At 52.2% G+C, this 19,745-nt stretch overlaps 1 protein-coding gene and 7 non-coding genes across 17 annotated transcripts; 1 reads left to right on the forward strand and 7 right to left on the reverse strand.

Annotated features, from left to right (window-relative positions):
* Nucleotides 1-544: 544 nt before the first annotated feature.
* Nucleotides 545-15,246, reverse strand: AURKB (aurora kinase B). Of its 10 annotated transcripts, none has more exons than XM_015069487.3 (9): nt 5,698-5,783; nt 5,300-5,348; nt 3,115-3,217; nt 2,952-3,006; nt 2,556-2,750; nt 2,204-2,342; nt 1,935-2,083; nt 991-1,165; nt 545-848 (listed from the first exon to the last, which is right to left on the reverse strand). In XM_015069487.3, exons 2-9 carry the CDS (start codon nt 5,345-5,347, stop codon nt 675-677), a joined length of 1,038 nt encoding a protein of 345 aa, XP_014924973.1. In that variant the 5' UTR covers nt 5,348; nt 5,698-5,783; the 3' UTR covers nt 545-674. The 10 variants fall into 10 exon arrangements, with proteins under 10 accessions (XP_014924973.1, XP_026903531.1, XP_014924972.1 ...); XM_027047730.2 differs by having other exon boundaries at nt 2,556-2,747; nt 5,300-5,373; nt 5,698-5,780; XM_015069486.3 differs by having other exon boundaries at nt 5,300-5,373; nt 5,698-5,780.
* TRNAW-CCA (transfer RNA tryptophan (anticodon CCA)) lies at nt 13,543-13,614 on the reverse strand. The gene has a single exon. It is a non-coding gene; the product is annotated as a tRNA-Trp (tRNA).
* Nucleotides 14,142-14,213, forward strand: TRNAG-UCC (transfer RNA glycine (anticodon UCC)). The gene has a single exon. It is a non-coding gene; the product is annotated as a tRNA-Gly (tRNA).
* TRNAD-GUC (transfer RNA aspartic acid (anticodon GUC)) lies at nt 14,466-14,537 on the reverse strand. The gene has a single exon. It is a non-coding gene; the product is annotated as a tRNA-Asp (tRNA).
* On the reverse strand, nt 15,000-15,071 carry TRNAP-CGG (transfer RNA proline (anticodon CGG)). Its single transcript has one exon. It is a non-coding gene; the product is annotated as a tRNA-Pro (tRNA).
* A 3,052-nt stretch (nt 15,247-18,298) lies between the features above and the next one.
* TRNAT-AGU (transfer RNA threonine (anticodon AGU)) lies at nt 18,299-18,372 on the reverse strand. Its single transcript has one exon. It is a non-coding gene; the product is annotated as a tRNA-Thr (tRNA).
* A 302-nt stretch (nt 18,373-18,674) lies between these two features.
* TRNAS-AGA (transfer RNA serine (anticodon AGA)) lies at nt 18,675-18,756 on the reverse strand. The gene has a single exon. It is a non-coding gene; the product is annotated as a tRNA-Ser (tRNA).
* Nucleotides 18,757-19,152: 396 nt separating this feature from the next.
* Nucleotides 19,153-19,226, reverse strand: TRNAI-AAU (transfer RNA isoleucine (anticodon AAU)). Its single transcript has one exon. It is a non-coding gene; the product is annotated as a tRNA-Ile (tRNA).
* Nucleotides 19,227-19,745: the final 519 nt, after the last annotated feature.

Consider the following 19,745-nt stretch of genomic DNA (forward strand, 5'->3'; position numbering starts at 1 on the left):
AGTTCATGTTCCAGATGCACAGAAAATAAACGTGTGCACTGTGGAAAGGGATCAGTACACCATTGTAGCATGGCGTTCACGAATACGGACGTTAAAAGTGGGCTCTCCCATCACGACCCTTGTGACTTCCGGTGGACCAGGTAACCTCCGGTGGACCAGGTAACCAGATTTGAGCGGCGAAACAGACAACTTCTAAGGGACAGCAACGTTCAGTTGCTCCTAGGTTGGTGGAGACTGAACCAGAAGGAAAGGCTTAGAGGGGCAGCATTTGAGAGAAGAGGAGGAGGGGAGAGGCAAGTGATGTTCAGGGGCAGCAGAGGGGATCTGAGGCCCCAGCGGCCAGGCCCTGGGGGCCAGAGCAGAGGAAGAAATGACGGGGGTGGCTGGGAACAGAACGAGGGTGGCTGCTGGCTGGGGACGTCGGTGCAGTGCCTGCCTGGCCCCCATCCCCTCCCTCTAGGGGAAACTTCCCCCACAGCAGTCTCTACCTGTGAAAGTCTAAACTCGTCCCTATAAAAAGCTTCCATATAAATGCTTCTGTATAAAAAGCTTCAGCCTTTATTAAATAAAAAGGAGGTAGAAGACAGACAGAGGAACAGGCCGGGTACCCCTCCTTCCAAATACACAGATACAGGCATACAGACAGACACAACCGAATGAATGACAGGGACAAGTCACGGGACAGACTGAAGGGCGGAGGGAGGCAGCACCCTCCGAGAGTGGGCCCGGACCCAAGGGTGGGCTGAGACCTGGGCCAAGGGCAGCCGTTCGGAGGGGTTATGCTTGAGCAGCTTGGAGATGAGGTCCTGGGCTCCCGTGGGCACGGATGGGGGGAACTTCAGGTCTACCTGCAGAAGGAGAGGAAGAAGGGCCCCCGTAGCTTTATCCCTGACCACCCGGTTCACTTGGACAATGACCTAGGGCCCAGGCCCTGCCGGCCCCTGATCTCTGTGCGAAGCCCCCGCCAGGCACTGGGGCCCACCCTCCTACCTTGACGATGCGTCGATAGGTCTCATTGTGTGAAGCGCTCTCGAAGGGCGGGTTTCCCACCAGCAGCTCATAGCAAAGGACCCCGATGCACCACAGATCCACCTTCTCGTTGTGCGTGCGCCCTTCAATCATTTCTGGAGGCAGGTAGTCCAAGGTGCCGCACATCGTCTTCCTCCTGGGTGGATTGGGGAGGGGGGAAGAGATCCCAGATAAAGATGGCCTCTCTTTTCCCCGCCATTCGACAGCCAAGCGACCCCCAGCATGCGCCAGCGGGGTGTCTCAACCAGACTCTGACAGGGTCCCGGGGGCAGGACTAGGTACAACCCAAAGTGGGGCGCCTGGGTGGCTCAGTCGGTTAAGCGTTCAACTTCCGCTCAGGTCATGATCTCACGGTTCGTGAGTTCGAGCCCCGCGTCAGGCTCTGTGTGGACAGCTCGGAACCTGGAGCCTGCTTCGGACTCTGTGTCTCCCTCTCTCTCTCTCTGCCTCTCCCTCCCCCCACACCTCAAAAATAAATAAATAAACATTATGAAAAAAATAGAGGTAGAATGGCACACAGGGGGATGTACCTGGAAATAATCAGATCTAAGGGCAACGCTCATCTTAGAAGTAAAGGAAAAACGGGGGGTGAAGGAAAAACTGGGGACATGTCAAAAGTCCAGGAAGCAATGAAATATATCAGGTTCCATGTCTATCGTGCAATACTATGGAGCCATTACAGATGATGTGGGAACATCCTCAGCAACATGGTAAGAGGGTCCCAACATATTCAGCAGGAAATCTGGGCAACAAAATTGCGGGTCTCCGATTCTTGGAAAGATATTGCTGTGTCTCTACGGACAGGAGGACAAACCCACATGTGTCTAGGTAACGAGCTCTGCAGTGGTATTATTTTGATCGCCCCAGCCATTCGCCCCTAGGGCAGGGCTCCTGGCCCACCATACCTCAGGGAGGGGGCATGCACAGACCAGCCAAAGTCGGCGATCTTCAGCTCTCCCTGGAGCCCCAAGAGCAGATTCTCTGGCTTTATGTCTCTGTGAATCACCTTCTTCCCGTGGCAGTACAACAGAGCGTCTGCCAGCTCGTCCATGATCTGGGGGGTGGGGGTGGGGGCAATGACAGGACGTCAGACAAGGCTGGACCTCAAGCTACAAGCAGCGGGGCCCCCAGCCTCGGGCCCCTGCCGGTGCCCCAGGCGCCCACCCGCCCGGACCGTGGCTGTTCGCTGCTCGTCAAAAGTGCGGCTCTTCTGCAGCTCCTTGTAGAGCTCGCCCCGGGGGGCATACTCCAGAATCAAGTAGATCCTTCGGCGGTCGTAGAAATAGTTGTAGAGACGCAAGATGTTGGGATGCCTGGAGGAGGGAAGGGAGGACTCAGGTTGCACCCTGACAGAAGGAAATGGGAAAGACAACAGTGCCACGTGGGGCAAACCGGGGTCCCATTGGGGACTGGGAGCTCCGGGGCGCTAAGTGGCAGCGGAAGAGGCAGTCTGGATGGGGCAGGGGTGAAAGGGGAGCGGAGGGAGGAGCAGGGAGGGGCTTGGGTCGGCGCACAGGGGCTCGTACTGCAGATGGGCCTGGATTTCGATCTCCCTGCGAAGCTGGTGCTCCACACCCTCCTTTTCTATCTGAGACTTGAACAGGACCTTGAGTGCCACGATGAAATGGCTTTTCTTCTCCCGAGCCAGGTACACGTTGCCAAACTTGCCTTTGCCCAGAGGACGCCCAATCTCAAAGTCATCGATGGTGAAGGATCGCCTGCTTGGAAGTGGGAGGAAGGCAGCCGAGTGACGGCCGGGCGGCCGGGCAGTCCCCCGAGGTGGGGACTCCCTGAGCCCTGTTTCCCTCTGGAGGGAGTGGAGGAGGGACCAGGCGCTCCTGCCCCGAGCGGCTACCTCTCTCGTTTCCTACCTATTCGCTGTCCTGTCTCCTCCCCCGCCACCCCAAGGCTTGGGTACTCACATGGAGAAGTTGGGGGTCCCACTGCTGTTCTCTACCACCTTCTGGCCAGGGGCGGCTAAGCAAACGACAGGGGAGTTGAGGCCCTCCTTTGATATCTTCATCCCTGCACCCACCCCCTAGACCCTGGTCCACCCAGCTCAATCCTCTCCCGGGTCCCGGTTACCTGTGGGCTGGGTGTTGGAGCGGCTCATGAGGACAAGCGCGGATGGGGTGGCAGGCTCCTTCCGGAGGACCCTCTGGGGCAGGGTGTTCAGGCCAGGCTGAGTCTGAGAAGGAGCAGGGGGAGCTCTGAGGGTGCCTTTGTTCCAGGGACCCGCTTGGAATGTGCTACCAGCAGCATTTCAGTACTTGCTGAGGGTCACCCAGCCACCCACCTGTTCAAAGAGGAACACTGAGACCACAGTTTTGCTCAAAACTCCCAAAGCTCTGCTCATCGCTCTGTATTAAAATAGGTTCTTTTTTTTTTTTATGCTTATTTATTTTGAGAGAGAGAGCAGGGGAGGGGCAGAGAGATAGGGAGAGAGAGAATCCCAATCAGGCTCTCCATTGTCAGCGCAGAGCCCAAAGCGGGGCTCGATCCCACGAACCGTGACAGCATGACCTGAACGGAAATGAAGAGTCAGATGGTCCACCGACTGAGCCACCCGGGAGCCCATAAAATCGGTTCTTAATAAGCAACCTAAGGTGGCCTGAGTTAAGAAGCAAAGGACTTGGGGCGCCATGGCCCTGTCGGGTAAGCATCCGACTTCAGCTCCGGTCATGATCTCACGGTTCCTGAGTTCGAGCCCCGCACTGGGCTCGGTGCTGACAGCTCCGAGCCTCAAGCCTGCTTCGGATTCTGTGTCTCTCTCTCTCTCTTTCTCTCTCTGCCCCCTCCCCCACTCACGCACTCTCTCTCTCTTCCTCAAAAATAAACATTAAAAAAAAAATTTTTTTTTAAAGGACTCAGTCACCCCAACACCGAACATTTCACCTCTTCGGCCCTGGCCCACACCACATTCTCAGGCACGAAACTGTCCAACCTCTACAGTCCGGTCCATCTGCAACCCCACGCTCATTCACACCAGCTCCCATCCCAGCGGGCAGTAGAGGGCAGGTAACAAATGCCCCCAATTCAAGGATCGGCAGAGACACCCTCACTCTCCCTAAAAAGCTCAGTCTAATAAGGCTTAGATGAGGTCCTGGAGGTCTTGAATGTTGCAACAAATTCCAGTATTTACCCCTTTGCAACAAGAGGCTCTGGAGGCAGCGAGGGCTACTCTGATGCCCCTGGACCACTTCTCACTTGCTATTTCTCCGAGTAATATATACAACTGTTTTGTGTCACTGTAGACGTGACAATGGTTTCTATTTCAGTCTCCGTTCTTTTTTTTTCTTTTAAGTTTATTTATTTTGGGAGAGACAGAGACAGCGTGAGCAGGGGAGGGGTAGAGAGAGAAGGAGAGGGAGAATCCCAAGCAGGCTCCACGCTGTCACCGCAGAGCCCGATGTGGCACTGGATCTCATGAAACCGTGAGATCAGGACCTGAGCCGAAACCAAGAATCGGTCGCTTAACCCACTGGGCCACCCAGGCGCCCCTCAGCCTCCATTCTTGAGAGCCTCGATAAGTGCTCCACGAGGATGCGAGCTGGTGGGCAAGGGGATAGATGGACGCTGCAGGATACCCAAGCCCCACCGACGAGGGAGCAAAGCCTACGAGAGCCCCTTCCTTGTTCTTAGCCAAGAGAAGAAGAAAACCTGGTGCCCTAAAAACCCATTCCCGAGCAATGATACGAGCACAGAAGTTACAGATGAGCAAGCTGAACAAAACAGGGTCCAGAAACAGACCCACATACAGGGGGGCATTTCATACAATAAAGGTGGCATTTCAAATCAGAGAGTAGACTCGCCACTGAAAAGGTCTTAGGACAACTGGAAAATAAATCTCTTTAGATCTTTCCTTCACACCAGTCGTAAAACAGACTCCAAATTATTAATCTTTTAAACTTACATAAACCCGTTCGGAGTCTATTTCTATTTCCTACTTAGCCTATTATTTTCGGGATAAGGGTTGGGAACCACGGAACCTGTCTGCTCGGCCGAGATAGCATGTATACGTGACAAGGAGGCTCAACCCTGTAGACGGTCCTCGCAGGCGGGTCAGATTCAAGTTGGCAGCGCCTGATAGGATGTAGTTGCAAATGACCGGACCGGGTTCCAGCCAGCAAACTCTTGGGACCCAGACGTCGGAGCAAAACCGAGGGCGATTTGGAGGATTCCGCCCCGCCCCCGGCCCCCGCGGGACCTCAAATCCCCAGGCAGGAACTCTCCATGCGGGTGGGGGGAGGGGAAGTGGGACAGCCCTTACCGTCTGCCGGCCGTAGGGCCAGGGGTAGGCGTTCTCCTTCTGGGCCATCCTGGGAGGGAAAGGGGGGAGGAGAGCTGGGCAGACAAGGGAAACAGGGCTGTAGGAAGCAGAAAAAAAAGAGGGAGCGAGAGAGGGAGGGATCGGACCGATCTAGCCGGAAGCGCAGGCCTGGGGCCGGTGAAACGGAGCAGGTCAGCTCGCTGGCTCATCGGGGCGCACTGGGGTGCTGGTCTCGCCGCCCCCGCCCTCTCCCTGCGCACCGCCAGTTCGGGACCCTCCCTCTACCCTGGAGCTCCCAGCAGCTCCACGGGTGCGCGCGGGCCCGCCCAACGGACCCCCGACCTGCCCGATCGCCTGGCCTCTCCCAGCGCAAGACCCGCGAAAGGGAGCCGGCTCACCTGGAGCCCGAGCACGGCCACCTTCCGGGCCCCGGGCAAACGACTGAACCTGCCAGGCCCTCCCCCCGCTGAGGCCCTTTCAAATCTCCCGCCGTGACCCCATTGGCTGAGCGCGCTGTCCATGCCCAATTCTCATTGGCTGGACACCCCTGACGTAGCGGGTGGGGCCCAAAGTTAGAGGCGGAATATCGCTGGGGTTCTGGCTGAGCAAAGTTTACCTTGTCCGGGAGTCAAGGTATCTTTTTCCTTTAATTTAAAATTTTAATGTATCTGGGATGTATCCTTCTGTATGTAGGGACCAGGGTCTTTGTTTCGGACACACGGGGAGTTCATTATGCCAGCGCCGTTTGTGAAGCAAACTCCCTTGTTCCCCCCGCTACAATCTACAGATTCCATGCAACCTCCATCAAAATTCCAGTTACATATTCTACAGAAGTAGAAAAAAAAAAAAAAGTACCAAATTTGTATGGAACTGCCAAAGAATCCAACTGGCCAAAGCAATGGAGAAAGAACAAAGCTAGTGACAAGACATCACGCTCCCAGATTTCAGGCTGTATTACAAAGCTACAGTAATTCACACAGCGAGGTATTGGCGTAAACACCGCCGCATAGGTCGATGGGACTGAGCAGAGAGCCCAGCAATAAACTCACACATATATGGTTAATTAATTTATGAAAAAGTTGCCAAGAATACACAATGGGGAAAGGGCGGTCTCCTCAATAAATGGTGCTGGGAAAACTGGACAGGTACACAGGCAAAAGAACGAAACTGGGATCACTTTCTTACACTAGGCCCAAAAATGAACTGAAAAGTGATTAATTAAAGACTGGGACATAAGACCTGAAACCATAAGAGTCCTATAAGAAAACACAGGCTGTAGGTTTCTTGACATAGGCCTTGGCAATAATTATTGTTATTTTTTAACTCTGACAACACAGTCAAAAGCAAGAGCAAAAACAAACAAGCGTGACTTCAGCAAACTGAAGGCCTCTGCAAAAGAAACCGTCGACAAACGAAAAGGCAAGGTGGTGAATGGGAAAAAAATATTTGCAAAGCGTATACCTGATAAGGGGCGGATACCCCCAATACCTAATTAACTCATACAACTTTTTAACAGCAAAAAACCAAGCTGATTTAAAAACGGGCTGAAGATCAGAATAGACGTTTCTCCAAAGAAGACATACGGATGGCCAAGAAATACGAGAAAGATGCTTGACATCATTGATCATCAAGGAAATGCAAATCAAAACCACAATGAGACATAGCTTCACACCTGTTCGAATGGTTATCATCCAAAAGATGGGAAGTGACAAGCACCGGTGAGGATGTGAGCAAAGGGAGCCCTTGTGCACGGTTGGTAGGAATGTAAATTGGTGCAGCCCCTGTGGAAAACATCACAGAGTCATCAAAAACTTAAAGATAGGACTACCATAGGGTCTGGCAATTCTACCTCTGAGTATTTATCCAAAGAAAAGGAAGGCAAAATTCAAAAAAAAAATCTGTATTCCCATGTTCACTGAGCAGTATTTATAATAGCCCAGGTATGGAAACAACCAAGTGTCTACGGATTCCGCTCTAGTGGTTTCTGTTCCTGCCAACTCCTAATCTCCAACTTGTGGACAACGTGGTTACCTAGCCAGTGTCCATTCCCCTAACCATTCCCACTTCCAGAAAGCACCCAAAATGTTGTGGGTCTGAGAGGGAAGCTGACACCATCGCAAACCCAGGATTGGATGCTGATCGATTTACACCACGACCAGAATCATGGTCATGGTTCGGGGGATAAGCGTGTGACCCAAGTGACCCAGTTAGTTATGGGACTTTTAGGATTCTTGTCCAGAATGCTGGGCAGAACTCCTTTTCTCCACAAAGCACACCTTGCTGCTGGTGGTACTCCTGAAGGAAGCAGCCTGAGAATGAAGCTTGACCTCGTAGAAGGCAGAAGAGAGGCCTGGGAAGAGCCCAAGGCTTTGATGATGTTGTTGAGCCCCTGGACGCCTATTCTGCACTTTCCCTAATGCATTGACTTGAGGGTTTGGTTATTTGGGGTCAAAAGAATACTCACGGACGCACATCTACAGACCCAGCCTCAAGGGTTCTTAGTCATAGACTTTGAATAAATGACGTGAAACTGTTGAGAGTCAATCATTTGACCTACAAAAACACCAGTTTCATATAATTCAGCCAAATGTAAATCCAAGAAGTGCTTATGGGTTTCTCGATCATTTCCTAATGCTTTTGGCTGCAAGTTGCAGAAGGCCCAGTTAACAATGGCACAAACAATAGGGATCTCTTTTCTCCTGCGTAGCAAGAAGTCAGCAAGTACGTAGCTGTTTTGTTAGAGATCTGGATTGCCTTTCTGTGATTCTCTTCACATGTTCCTTATGAGTGCAAGATGGCGGCCAACAGTCTGTGCCCCTTTTATCAGGATAAGCAGAAGCCTTTCCAGAAGTACCCAATAGATTTCTCCTTGGCCAAAACTGTGTCACATGACTACTGCAAAGGATCCTGGTAAAGTGAGTATCTCTCGTAGCCACTGCAGTGAAAACACCAAGGGGTGGGGGGTAGAAATAGCTGTGTACCACAAGCTGTGTGGCTTGCAATTTCATTCTGGGGAGTCCATGGTTAATACAAAAGTTCAGAGATCTGTGTGTGATGAGGTATCTCCAGAGATTTGGCAACCAAGGGCACCCCTCTGCCATTTGTGAAAAAATAATTTTGCTTCTGGAGGTGGATTGTTTTTACTTAGGGTCAGCTTAACCCCACTTCCCGAGATCAGGGAGAGAGCCCACCTCAACTGTAGTGACTTCATCAACGTACTTGGCCTAGAGAGACTAGCTAATGAAAAGCTTTGTGAAAATTCTATCCCCTGCAGCCTCCTTTATTCCTCATGACCTAGCGAAGGGAGATGTTTCCGGAATGTGTCAGGAGACGCAGTGCAAGGGTGGGATATGCCTGATCGATCCCATACAGTGTCCCCGTCCCTCCACGGTCTTTAAATTCCCACTCGCACATTTTGCCAGAAGATATTTGGCCTTTCAGGAATATTTGACGGGGCCAGCACAGGACCGGGATTTGCATTATTCATAAACCACAAAACAAAACAAAAACTATCTGTTCTATCGGCTAGGCAACCATCAGCTGCCTGTTCAAGTTAGTGAACAAAATCCCTGTTGTTTACCCCAGAGCTTCTGGAGAGGTCAGTGAGGGGGAGTTGTCAGTGACCTTCTTGCCAGGGCGCATTTTCCCAAGACTGGGAAGGGGCAGGATTGGATCGTGTTCTAAAGGGACAGGATGTGTTCAGGGCAGGATGGCTGGGATACTATAACGCTCGGGATGCATAGATGTTAGTCCCTTGTATTTCTCATAATGGAATCTCCCCCAAAGAAATGTCAAGACACGAATTCTCAGTATCAACCAATAAGCCTCTTTCAGGAATGAAGAGTAGACTCAGAAGGATCTGGAAGGGGCTGGTTTGGGGGGAGCCTGGCCAATACTCCCAAGGGGGCGGGGGAAATGGGGAGGGATGGCCAATGGCTACAGGGGTTTCTTTTCAGAGTGATGAAAATGTTCTGGGGGTGCCTGGGTGGCTCAGTCAGTTAAGTGGGGGACTTAGGCTCAAGATCTCACAGTTCATGAGTTCGAGCCCCACATTGGGCTCTCCACCAACCATGCAGAGCCTGCTTGGGATTCTCTCTCTCCACTACCCTCTCTCTCTGCCTCTCCCCAACTTGTGCTTTCTTTCTCTCAAATAGACTTAAAAAAAATGAAAAATAATAAAAAAAGAAAACATTCCGTAATTACATTGTGGTGATTGGTGAACAACTGTGTAACCATACTACAACCCCCTGAGTTGTACACATTAAAATGGTTAAGATGGTAAATTTTATGGTAAGTGTATTTTACCACCAAAAAAAATATGGAAAAAAAAGATTACAAAATATTTCAAATACCAGGAATACTTTTTTTTTTCACACCAAGAAGTAAAATTGATCTTTATTATTATTTGTTAATGTTTATTTTTGAGGGGGGGAGAGAGAGAGAGAGAGAGAAGGGGAGGGGCAGAGACAGAGGGAGAGAGCAAATCCTAAGCTGTCTCCACAGAGTCAGCACAAAGCTGGATGCAGGGCTTGAATGCACAAACTGTGAGACCATGACCGGACCCAAAGTTGGATGCCCAACCAACTGAGCCACCCAGATAACCCTAAAATTGATCTTTAAATGAGCTTTTATTTTGCATGCTATCTGCTATGATTTTATCTTATTTTATTTTTTTAATTTAATTTTTTATTTTTTTTAATTTACATCCAAATTAATTAGCATATGGTGCAACAATGATTTCAGGAGTAGATTCCTTAATGCCCCGCCTCCATTTAGCGCATCCTCCCTCCCACACCCTCCAGTAACCCTCAGTTTGTTCTCCATATTTATGAGTCTCTTCTGTTTTGTCTCCCTCCTTGTTTTTATATTATTTTTGTTTCCCTTCCCTTATGTTCATCTGTTTTGTCTCTTAAAGTTCTCACATGAATGAAGTCATATGATTTTTGTCTTTCTCTGACTAATTTCACGTAGCGTAATACCCTCCAGTTCCATCCACGTAGTTGCAAATGGCAAGATTTCCTTCTTTTTGATTGCCGAATCATACTCCATTGTATATATATACCGCATCTTCTTTATCCATTCATCCATCGATGGACATTTGGGCTCTTTCCATACTTTGGCTATTGTCGATAGGGCTGCTATAAACATGGGGGTGCATGTGTCCCTTCGAAACAACACACCTGTATCCCATGGATAAATGCCTAGTGGTGCAATTGCTGGGTCATAGGGTAGTTCTGTTTTTAGTTTTTTGAGGAAACTCCATACTGTTTTCCAGAGTGGCTGCACCAGCTTGCATTCCCACAGGAATACTTTTTAAAGCAATTGCATAACTACTATTCAATTATTTCAATCTTAACCAATTTTTCCCTGTTTGCTTCTGATGTGTGTGTGTGTATGTGTGTGTGAAATAAAAGGCATCCAGGTGAAGCTTCAGTGCAAAAATGTAATAATTAAGTCTATGTATACTGTTTCTTTACTATTTTCTATTGTCTTTTTTCTGAAACTCCTCTGGAGGTAATCAGAGCTTCTAAATCTATCTTCCACATCAGTTAGCTTGTTTTTTCATGCTTTTGAAATTTCTCGTCCCTCTGTTCTGTGCTGTGTTTTGGGTAAATTCTTGAGTTCTATTTTTTTTTTTTAATAGCTAAATCTCTCTCAGACTGTTCCCAGTTTAAGATGTAAGATAGACTTTTTTTTTTAAAGTTTATTTATTTTAAGAGAGACAGAGACAGTGTGAGTAGGGGAGGGGCAGAGAGAGAGGGAGAGAGAGAGAGAATTCCAAGCAGGCTCTGCACTGTCAGCGCAGAGCCCAATGTGGACCTTGAACTCAGGAAACCACGAGATCATGACCTGAGCCGAAACCTAGAGTCGGAGGCTTAACCGACTGAGCCAGCCAGGCACCCCTACCTAGACTTCTTTTATTACATCTGTCATCCATGTGTGAGATTTCTAATTGGTCACTTGCCTATCCATATGACTATTGAATCTTTGTCTTTTTGTCTCATGATTTGATTTTGTTATTTATCTTTTTACATACCCCAGTCACACTTACTTTAAATTCTCTGCCGGACTGCCCCGTAGACTTATTTTCATATCTTCCAATTATTGTCTCTGTTCCAGTTATGCTTCTTCATACGTTTTGGGATTTGGGTTTGTAATGTCGTCTGGGCCAGAAGAGTGTTTCATTTTGTTGTTTTCTCTCTCTCTCTTCATGTCACACATTGCTCCCTGACCGACAATCTGGCCATTGCTGTTACCTCCTCGCTCCCAGTCAAAAAATCAGGTCTTATCATGGTATTTGGGGGCTCCTGCCTCACTGTGATATTGAGGGTATCTCAAATGCAATCATGGGGGAGAGGGAAAGTTGGACGTGTTTCTGGTCTTGAGCCACATCTGAGTCCTCCTGCCCTTTCGGGCCTGTGGTTCCAGACAGGGAGTTGGTGGTTTGTTTTACAGCCTCCTTTTCTGATACAATGATAGCGCTGAGGCTCTGGCTTCCCTCTCTGTCCCCAGTCAGGATCCCATTTCCTTCATCAGCCCAGTTCAAGGTTTTGCATTTGGACTACTGAATTGTTCATTTGTAAGCCTTTCTATGGCCTTTTAGTTCTCTATATTTTATATTTTATCTATCAGTGCTACGTATCTGAAGCAAAAGGGGTCAGGGTGGGAATTCACTGTCCCGTTTCTGCCAAAAATCCAGGCTTTTTCCGAACCCCAGGTTTTTTGGATCGTCCCTAGGTTGGTATATGATGGACCTCAGCTTCCGTGATGGGGAGTGTGTCAAAGGGGGAAGACATGTCTGAAAGACAGAAGCAAGACTCCGCTCTAGTGGATTGTTACTATGTGAAAGCGTAGCCCCCAGGTGTGGATGGATCTTTTGAATTTTCAAGAGAAGCTAGGAATCTAGATTTACGTGTGAAATTGACTGAGCTGTCAATGTTGGCAAATCAGTCACCAAACATGTCTGTGGACTGGATTTGGTCTCTAGACTACAAACATCCCATCCCTAATCCCAGGGCTCTTCTGGACCATAAACCACACTCCGAGGTCATCCTCCCTTCCCCTGGGGCCACTAACCTTACCTGGTCACTCCTCAGGTGGGCTCTTAGGGAACACCATGCAGGAGAAAGCCTGTGGGCTTGGGCATTACGCGTTTGCCTCTGAGCCCACCACTTGCAATCTGTGTTGCTTGGCAAACGGATCAATCCTGCTGAGTGTCAGCTCTAAGATGGGCATGGTTATACAGCCTTGCAAGCTGGCTATCAGGATTAATTGAGGAAAGGTCTCTGAAGCGCTTGGCTCCGTGGCTGGCCCACAGCAAGCCCTCAGTGTCAGCTATCATTATGACTAAGGCATCACCTGGCCCCAGTGGATGAGAGCAAGAGGTTCTTTACGAATTAAATGCAGTTCACTGAACCGGGAGAGCAGACAGGGAGCGGAGCAGACGGGAAGGGCCAAACATCGTGCAGGTGTCTGCCCTGTGCGGGGTGCAGAGCTGGCTCAGCCCAGGTCTGGTACTTTCAAACAAACACTGTTAAGGAAAGAGATGTCCGGGAGGAATTGCCTGCTGGGAAAGACAAGGCTTATAGAGTAGCTGGCCTGTATTTCTTTGGTCCCCCAATAGACCAGAAGCAGCAAAAATGCAGGTGGCTTCTAGTCACCATTGAGAAGCCTGGAGAACATCTCTCTCTCTCTTTTTTTAATGTTTATTATTGAGAGACAGAGAGAGAGCATGAGCAGGGGAGGGGCAGACAGAATCTGAAGCAGGATTCAGGCTCTGAGCTGTCAGCACAGATTCCCTAGCGGGGCTCCAACTCACAAACCACGAGATCATGACCTGAGCTCAAGTCGCAGGCCCAACCGACTAAGCCACCCAGGCGCCCCTGGAGAACATCTCTTTAATTCATTAATTGTTACTTATAATAATTATCAATTCTTGCTGCATCCCTTCCAATAAAGAATCTTTATTGTTCCAAGTACATTTTCTGAACAAGAACTCGCAGCTCCCCGTGAACAGTTTGTGTTGGGATACCTAAAATATCTGAGATTAAAAGGATCACTACTGGAAAGCTGCAATAGACGTTCCAACATTTGTATTTTAGGAGAAAATCCATACACTTTGGGAAAAGCAAAATCACAGGAACGCTGAGGTTTGTATTTTTTTCATATGTAGAAACAAATCTTTTTCCCCCCCTTTCTTTCTCCGAAAAATATCAACATACATCTAAAATTGCAAGCTTTCGTGACCCCGACGTGATTTGAACACGCAACCTTCTGATCTGGAGTCAGACGCGCTACCGTTGCGCCACGAGGCCTCCCCGAGGCGAGGGCTGCACGGCTCTCGTGAACAGATCGATCGTCAGCGATAAGGGGCGGAGCCACAGCCTCAGGGCCGGCCCCGAAGGTTCTGTCCGAGTCCTCTCGAGAGCCGGGAGTGAACACCTAGGAATCAAAGCTCCTACTGTGGGTAGATGTGCTCAGGCGCGCTTGGCGCAAGGCTCAGTTCTTCAACCTTGCGACACATGGGGTTCGCCCAACAGAGAAGCGATCTGTGCGTTTGGGACTTGTTTCTGGGGGTGACAAAGCCCACGCGGTGTCGCGGCAGTCCTGGCCCCCCAGACAAATCTTAGATATAACCGAGGCTCTCCCAGTGACTCCGAAAGCCCCTTCACATAGGTCCTCTGAACTTCGGTTTCTCATCTGTAGGCTGCGTGTCACCTGCCGCCTGGGTCGCGGCTTCCTTGACGTGCGTCCTGCGCTCGAGCTCGGAGGGGGCTTCTCGCAGGCCCCGCGCCTGCGCACGTTCGGAAGTTCTAGCGTCGGGAGCAAGGTTCGCTAGCGGGCGTTGGTGGTATAGTGGTGAGCATAGCTGCCTTCCAAGCAGTTGACCCGGGTTCGATTCCCGGCCAACGCAATAGCCTTCAGTTTTAGAACTTTTCGCCGCCCTCTCCGGGATCAGGGGTCTGCCGGGATCCTCTGGCCACCACAGAGGGCTGAGCGCCGAGCTTTTAGAACGAGTGAGGACCCACTATCTTTTACCTTCTTCCTTCCCTTTCCTTCCTCTTATTAAAGAAAAAAAAAAAATCTCCACCCCACAGCCCAGGACGGTTGCTTGGTTGCAAGTGGGATTTGTTATAGGAAGAAAAGGGCAAAAGGCGACACGCTTCTCCCCGTCGGGGAATCGAACCCCGGTCTCCCGCGTGACAGGCGGGGATACTCACCACTATACTAACGAGGAAGGAGCTGAAGAGCACGCTCTGCGACTCGAGGATCTGGTGCCCAGCGCGCCCTGGGCCGGGGCTTTGCTCCCTCCGGCCGCTGGGACAAACCCGCGAGAGCTCCTGACGGCGACTGAGCGACTCGGGAAGCAGACCGCCTGCGAGGCCGCGGAGACCCGACTTCCGACAGGTTCCGCCCCCACTCGGGTCCACCCCACGTCACGCACAACCCCAGCCGCCGCGCCAGAATGAGCGGGGCTGGCCCAGGTCCGCACGCGGCCCTGCGCACCCCGGCCTGGACCGGCTGTGCCCCGCGAGCTCCCTACGGCCGCCGGGTGTGCGAACGGAACAAAAGAGCTCCCAGCGTACCTGTTCCAGGCTCTCCGCTCGCTTGGCGGGGTCGCAGATCCGCCTGCACGCCGGGCGCCGTTCCCGCTCGCCAGGCCGCGGCGGCACTCGCTTTTCGCGCCAAAACCGAAGCCGGGCTCGTCCGGGATTTGAACCCGGGACCTCTCGCACCCGAAGCGAGAATCATACCCCTAGACCAACGAGCCGACGTGTAAGTGCGCTCGCGGACGCCTTTAGAGGTCGTACCAGGCTCGCCGCGGTCCGAGGGCCACGGCTCACGGCGGGGGAGCGGCCCCGGCGCGCCCGCAGGGACCACCCGCCCGGTACCGCGGACTCGCGAGCCGGGTCCGGGAATCACCGCTCCCGCCAGCGAACGCCGACTCCTCCCAGGAAATAACGTCGGGGAAGTAGGAGGGAGTGGTCTCTGCCTCCCCCCACCGCCGCGCGGCTCTCCGGGACTACCTTGTGCACCCGAGTTTCCGCTTCCCTGTGGTCATTGTCTCGGTGCCACTCCATAACCTGGGGGCTCAACTCTTGCCGCCTGCTCCCGGCGTCCTCGGACCCAGTCCTCTGGCGCAGAGCTTTAAAGATAGGCGGTGGAGATGCCTGGTTGGGGACAATGAATGAGCCCTGAGATTCCTAGGTGGACATCTGCTCCTCTATCTGTCCCTGCACCTGTCCATCCTCCTGAAGCGACGAGCAGGGCAGGTGCCCAGGCAAGGGAATAATTCCCGGGGCCACGAAGACCCACGGAGGAGGAGTCATTGAGATGAATGGCTGGCGGGGCGGGGTAGGGGACAGGCTTTCCAACCATTGAGATTGGGGACGAGGTGCCAGGTCTGACGACCAGGGCCGTCCCTGCCGTCCAACAGCCCCACCAGCACTGCCTCCAGGATTTCCCGCCTGCACAGTCAGGCTCCCCCTACCCTCCCGTCTACCCTCCGCTGTCCGCTTACCTCCTAGGATGGCCGGGAAGGTGACCCTTCTACCTGCCGTCTAAGACCCCCAGAAAGGTGCTCGGAGGCAAACGCCAGCAGGAGTGTGGTCTAAGGCCAGCACACCCGGCCTTGGGGCCTCGCAGGGTCTCCCCGGCTGCTATCCCCTCTCAGGGTCTCTAAGCTCTAACTACACTCACCACGCTCTCACCTGGGGGCTGCCTGGAGTCCCCGCAGGAGCTGGTGGAGTCCGCTGCCCGCCACCTGCTCTGCCTTCCCTGCTCTTCCAGCCGGGATCTGGGAGCATCTCTGGGCTGAACCATTTTGCTCCATCGCCCAGTCCTGTGATTTGTGGGGCCCTTCCTCATGCCCCGCCCACAGGCACTTTGGTGAGGAGACCTCAGTTCACCGCTTCGCTTTTTTCTTTTCCCAGTGTCCCTGGCCAGGCGGCGGGGAAGGGGAGCAGAGAGCAGCCCATCCTGTCCCATCAGCGTCCCAGGCCTTTTCAAGTGGATGAAGCGCTCTCGGGGCTGGTCTTCTGGCATCTGCCTCCCCTTTACCCTTTCGTCATTTCTCTCTCCTCCCCTTGGGCGCCAGCTTCCCCCCAGGTCTCTAGTTACCACTCTCTCACCTGGTCTCAGGCACCTAATCTACGCAGAGGCCGAGCCCTACATTCCTCAAAGAACATGGTCCTTTTCCCTAGAAAAACGCATACAACATCAGAGAGTTCACCCACTCCCTGAAGCCCCACCCATGGACCCCACTTTTAGGATCCAAGAACTGAGGTGTAAACTGATTACTGTTGAATTTGCTGTGTTTTAGATTTTAACAGGAGCCAAAGCTTTGCCCGGAGAAATGGAGTTCTACGCTGCGGCTTCGGGTAGTCACAGTTGCTTGAAAAAGACTGGGTGGGAAAGAGCGAAAAAATATTCTTGGTGAATTGGAATTGTTTGCACCTCTGCCCCCCAGCACTTCGCTAAAGTGCTAAAGATCTGCGGCTCTATCCTGAATATCTGCCTCTTTTCAGACTCTACATCTGACCATTTACTACATCCGACCATTTACCGACCATAAACATGCCTTGCATTTAACCCCTCCTTTCCATGTCTTCTACAACTGCCCTGGTGCAAGCCTTTGACATTTCTATCACCAACCGTCTCCGCCCTCCCAACACACACACACACACACACACACACACACACGCACGCACACACACACACACACTCTGATCCCTTGTGTTATTCTTTTATGTAGCATCTATCTAGTGTATTGTCTAATTTAATATTTAAAACACTTTCGTTGTGTTTATTGTTCCCTGCTGTATTTCCAGCACCTGGAACACTGGCTGATATACAGTACTCGTCGTTTAAGAGAACGTGTGGCAAATTTCCACTGGTCTTCAAGACTTAGCTCACCTCCTCCAGAAAGCCTCCCCTGATCACTCTCTACTCTTAGTCCCCATGAGATGCTCCTTCTCTCCGTGTTGTCACAGCATCCTGTCCCTGCCCTGAGCGCATTGGGTTGTGATTTCCTCTTCCTTCTCACGAGCCCTTGGAGAAAACGGAGTGTGCCTTGACGCACATAATGCGGTCCACGTTTTAGCACGAACTTTGGGTGGTGCGGCATCGAGACCTGTCATCTCCAGAGAGCAATTCCTTCTAGACCATACTTCTGCTCAGACATTTTAGAATGGTTCGGGAGCCAAAGGCTTGTATCAATGTATCGAGATCTTTCTGCCTGTCTTCCAGGAAGGTTTAGGCCCTGCCAACCGCCTACTTCCTGCCTCCTCCATCCACAGCCTTTCGAGATCGGCTTCAGGGTTCCAGAAGTGCGCCCCCAGGGCTTCCGCGCTTGACCTTGTGGAGCCACTCCCCCCCCCCCTCCGCTCCCGCAAAGACCGCTCTTCGGCTCTCACCCGCATTCGTGGTGCCAGCCCGTCAGCACCCTCTTGGAGGAAAGCGGATGGCACGGTTTCTCTGCTAACTCCTAACCCTGACTTTCCGCTAGTATAATAAGACCAATGAAGGTAACTGTGCGTGAAAGAGCAGCATATACAATATGCACCCTCCCCAAATTCTTTCTAATGAAAAAAAGTATTAAAAATACATATGTACATATGTAATTTTGAGGCCCCAACCCCCCCCAAAATACAACGAAGAACCACACCAAACAAGGCGGCTCAGGCGCCCCGGGGCTTCCTGGGGTAGAGACTGGGCGGGGGTGGGGGTGGGGGCTCCTCTCGCGGGGTTCGAGGCTAGCCCACCCGCACAGCCGGTGCCACAGCAGCTGCTCAAAGGAAGACGTAGGCCGGGTCGGAGGCGCGAGCTTTTGGAGCGGTGGTGTCCCGGGAGTGGCAAGTCGTTTCAGCGGGAAATCTGGGTGCTCCGAGGGCGGAACTGGAGCCCTTGCTCCCCTGGTGTAAGAAGCACCCCATACACCCATTAAAGAATATGGATTTACCGACAAAACGTTAAAAACCCCCGCTAGGGCTGAAATAAAGGCACCGCTGGGATTCGAACCCAGGATCTCCTGTTTACTAGACAGGCGCTTTAACCAACTAAGCCACGGCGCCAAAGACACCCGGCTTCCTCCCGAAGCTGCACTACAAGAATAGAGCGCTCGGAGCGCGGCCGCGGCACCTTCAGACTTTTCTAAAACTAGTTTCCGCAGAGCGGCGAGATTTGGCATCGCCCTCTCGCCGTGGGATGCCCACAGGGTCGAAAGGAATAAAACAAACATATGAACCCTAGGCAGAAGTGCTGGCTCGGGGTACCCCCGGGAGTGTAGGATCCCTAACATCCAGATTCTGCGGGATCGGTCCCTGACCTTGGACACAGAGGGACGCGGCCAGAACGTCGGAGAAGCAAAAGCATGCGTAGTCGGCAGGATTCGAACCTGCGCGGGGAGACCCCAATGGATTTCTAGTCCATCGCCTTAACCACTCGGCCACGACTACACCACCTGAGGGGAGTCCTCGTGCCAGCCTTTCTCAGTTCACAAACCCTGCAGACACGGCCCCGAGCAACTTTGGGGTTCGGGAGCCGAGAGCGCGGATACAGCACCAGCAGGGAACTTGCAGCCGCCGCGCCCCGCCTCCCTGGGCTCCTCCGCCGGGACCTGACCCTGTCCCCCACCGCCTCCCAGGGAAGGCTCCCTCCGCCCGGGCACCTCCCTTCCAAGCCTGGCAGTGTGCTAGCGATTTGAGAGGCGGTGGGTGCCATGTCGTCTGCGATCAAAAGTCATCGGTTCCGCGCAGAAACTTATGGGTTGTAAACAGCAGGTGTGCGGAGGGGAGGAGGGATGGGTAAGGGGGGGTAAGAAAAAAAAAAATAAAAAGATAAAAAGACCGCTGTGGCCCGTACGGGGATCGAACCCGCGACCTTGGCGTTATTAGCACCACGCTCTAACCAACTGAGCTAACCGGCCAGCTGCGCCAAGAGGGTGCCTCAAGTCTCTACATATGCATCCCTCAAGTATAGGCAATGCCACCAGAAGACCCACGACGTCACGACCGAAGTTTCCCAGATGCGAACTGGAAGCGACCCCTAACGGCCAGTTAAGGACGCCTCTGAACGCCTCTAAGAGGCGACATGGCTGTAGCTCTCCAAGTAGGGAGCAGCTCCCAAGAAAGAACCAGACCACCAGCCAGATGCATCATCACCCTCAAATTTACTGCTCCTGCCAACTCCTGAATCGATGGGTTCTGACTTCAGAATTCCTGCCGGTCTCAGGGTTTTGACCAATGATCTGCCTGGCCTATAAGAAACCCTCAGCCCTGATAGCGGGGCGGCGGGGGGGGGGGGGGGGTCCCCAACACAGGCACCCCAGCTTCCTCATGTGTCCTGCTAGTGCTTGGCACCCCCCTTTCCCCGTACCCATCGTGTTCTCCCCAGCCCTCTAGGCTGGTGCACTTGACTTCTCCCTGGGCCCAACCTTGCTGGCTGA

The sequence above is a fragment of the Acinonyx jubatus genome, chromosome E1 (genome assembly GCF_027475565.1).
Source record: "Acinonyx jubatus isolate Ajub_Pintada_27869175 chromosome E1, VMU_Ajub_asm_v1.0, whole genome shotgun sequence".
Taxonomy (NCBI): domain Eukaryota; kingdom Metazoa; phylum Chordata; class Mammalia; order Carnivora; family Felidae; genus Acinonyx; species Acinonyx jubatus.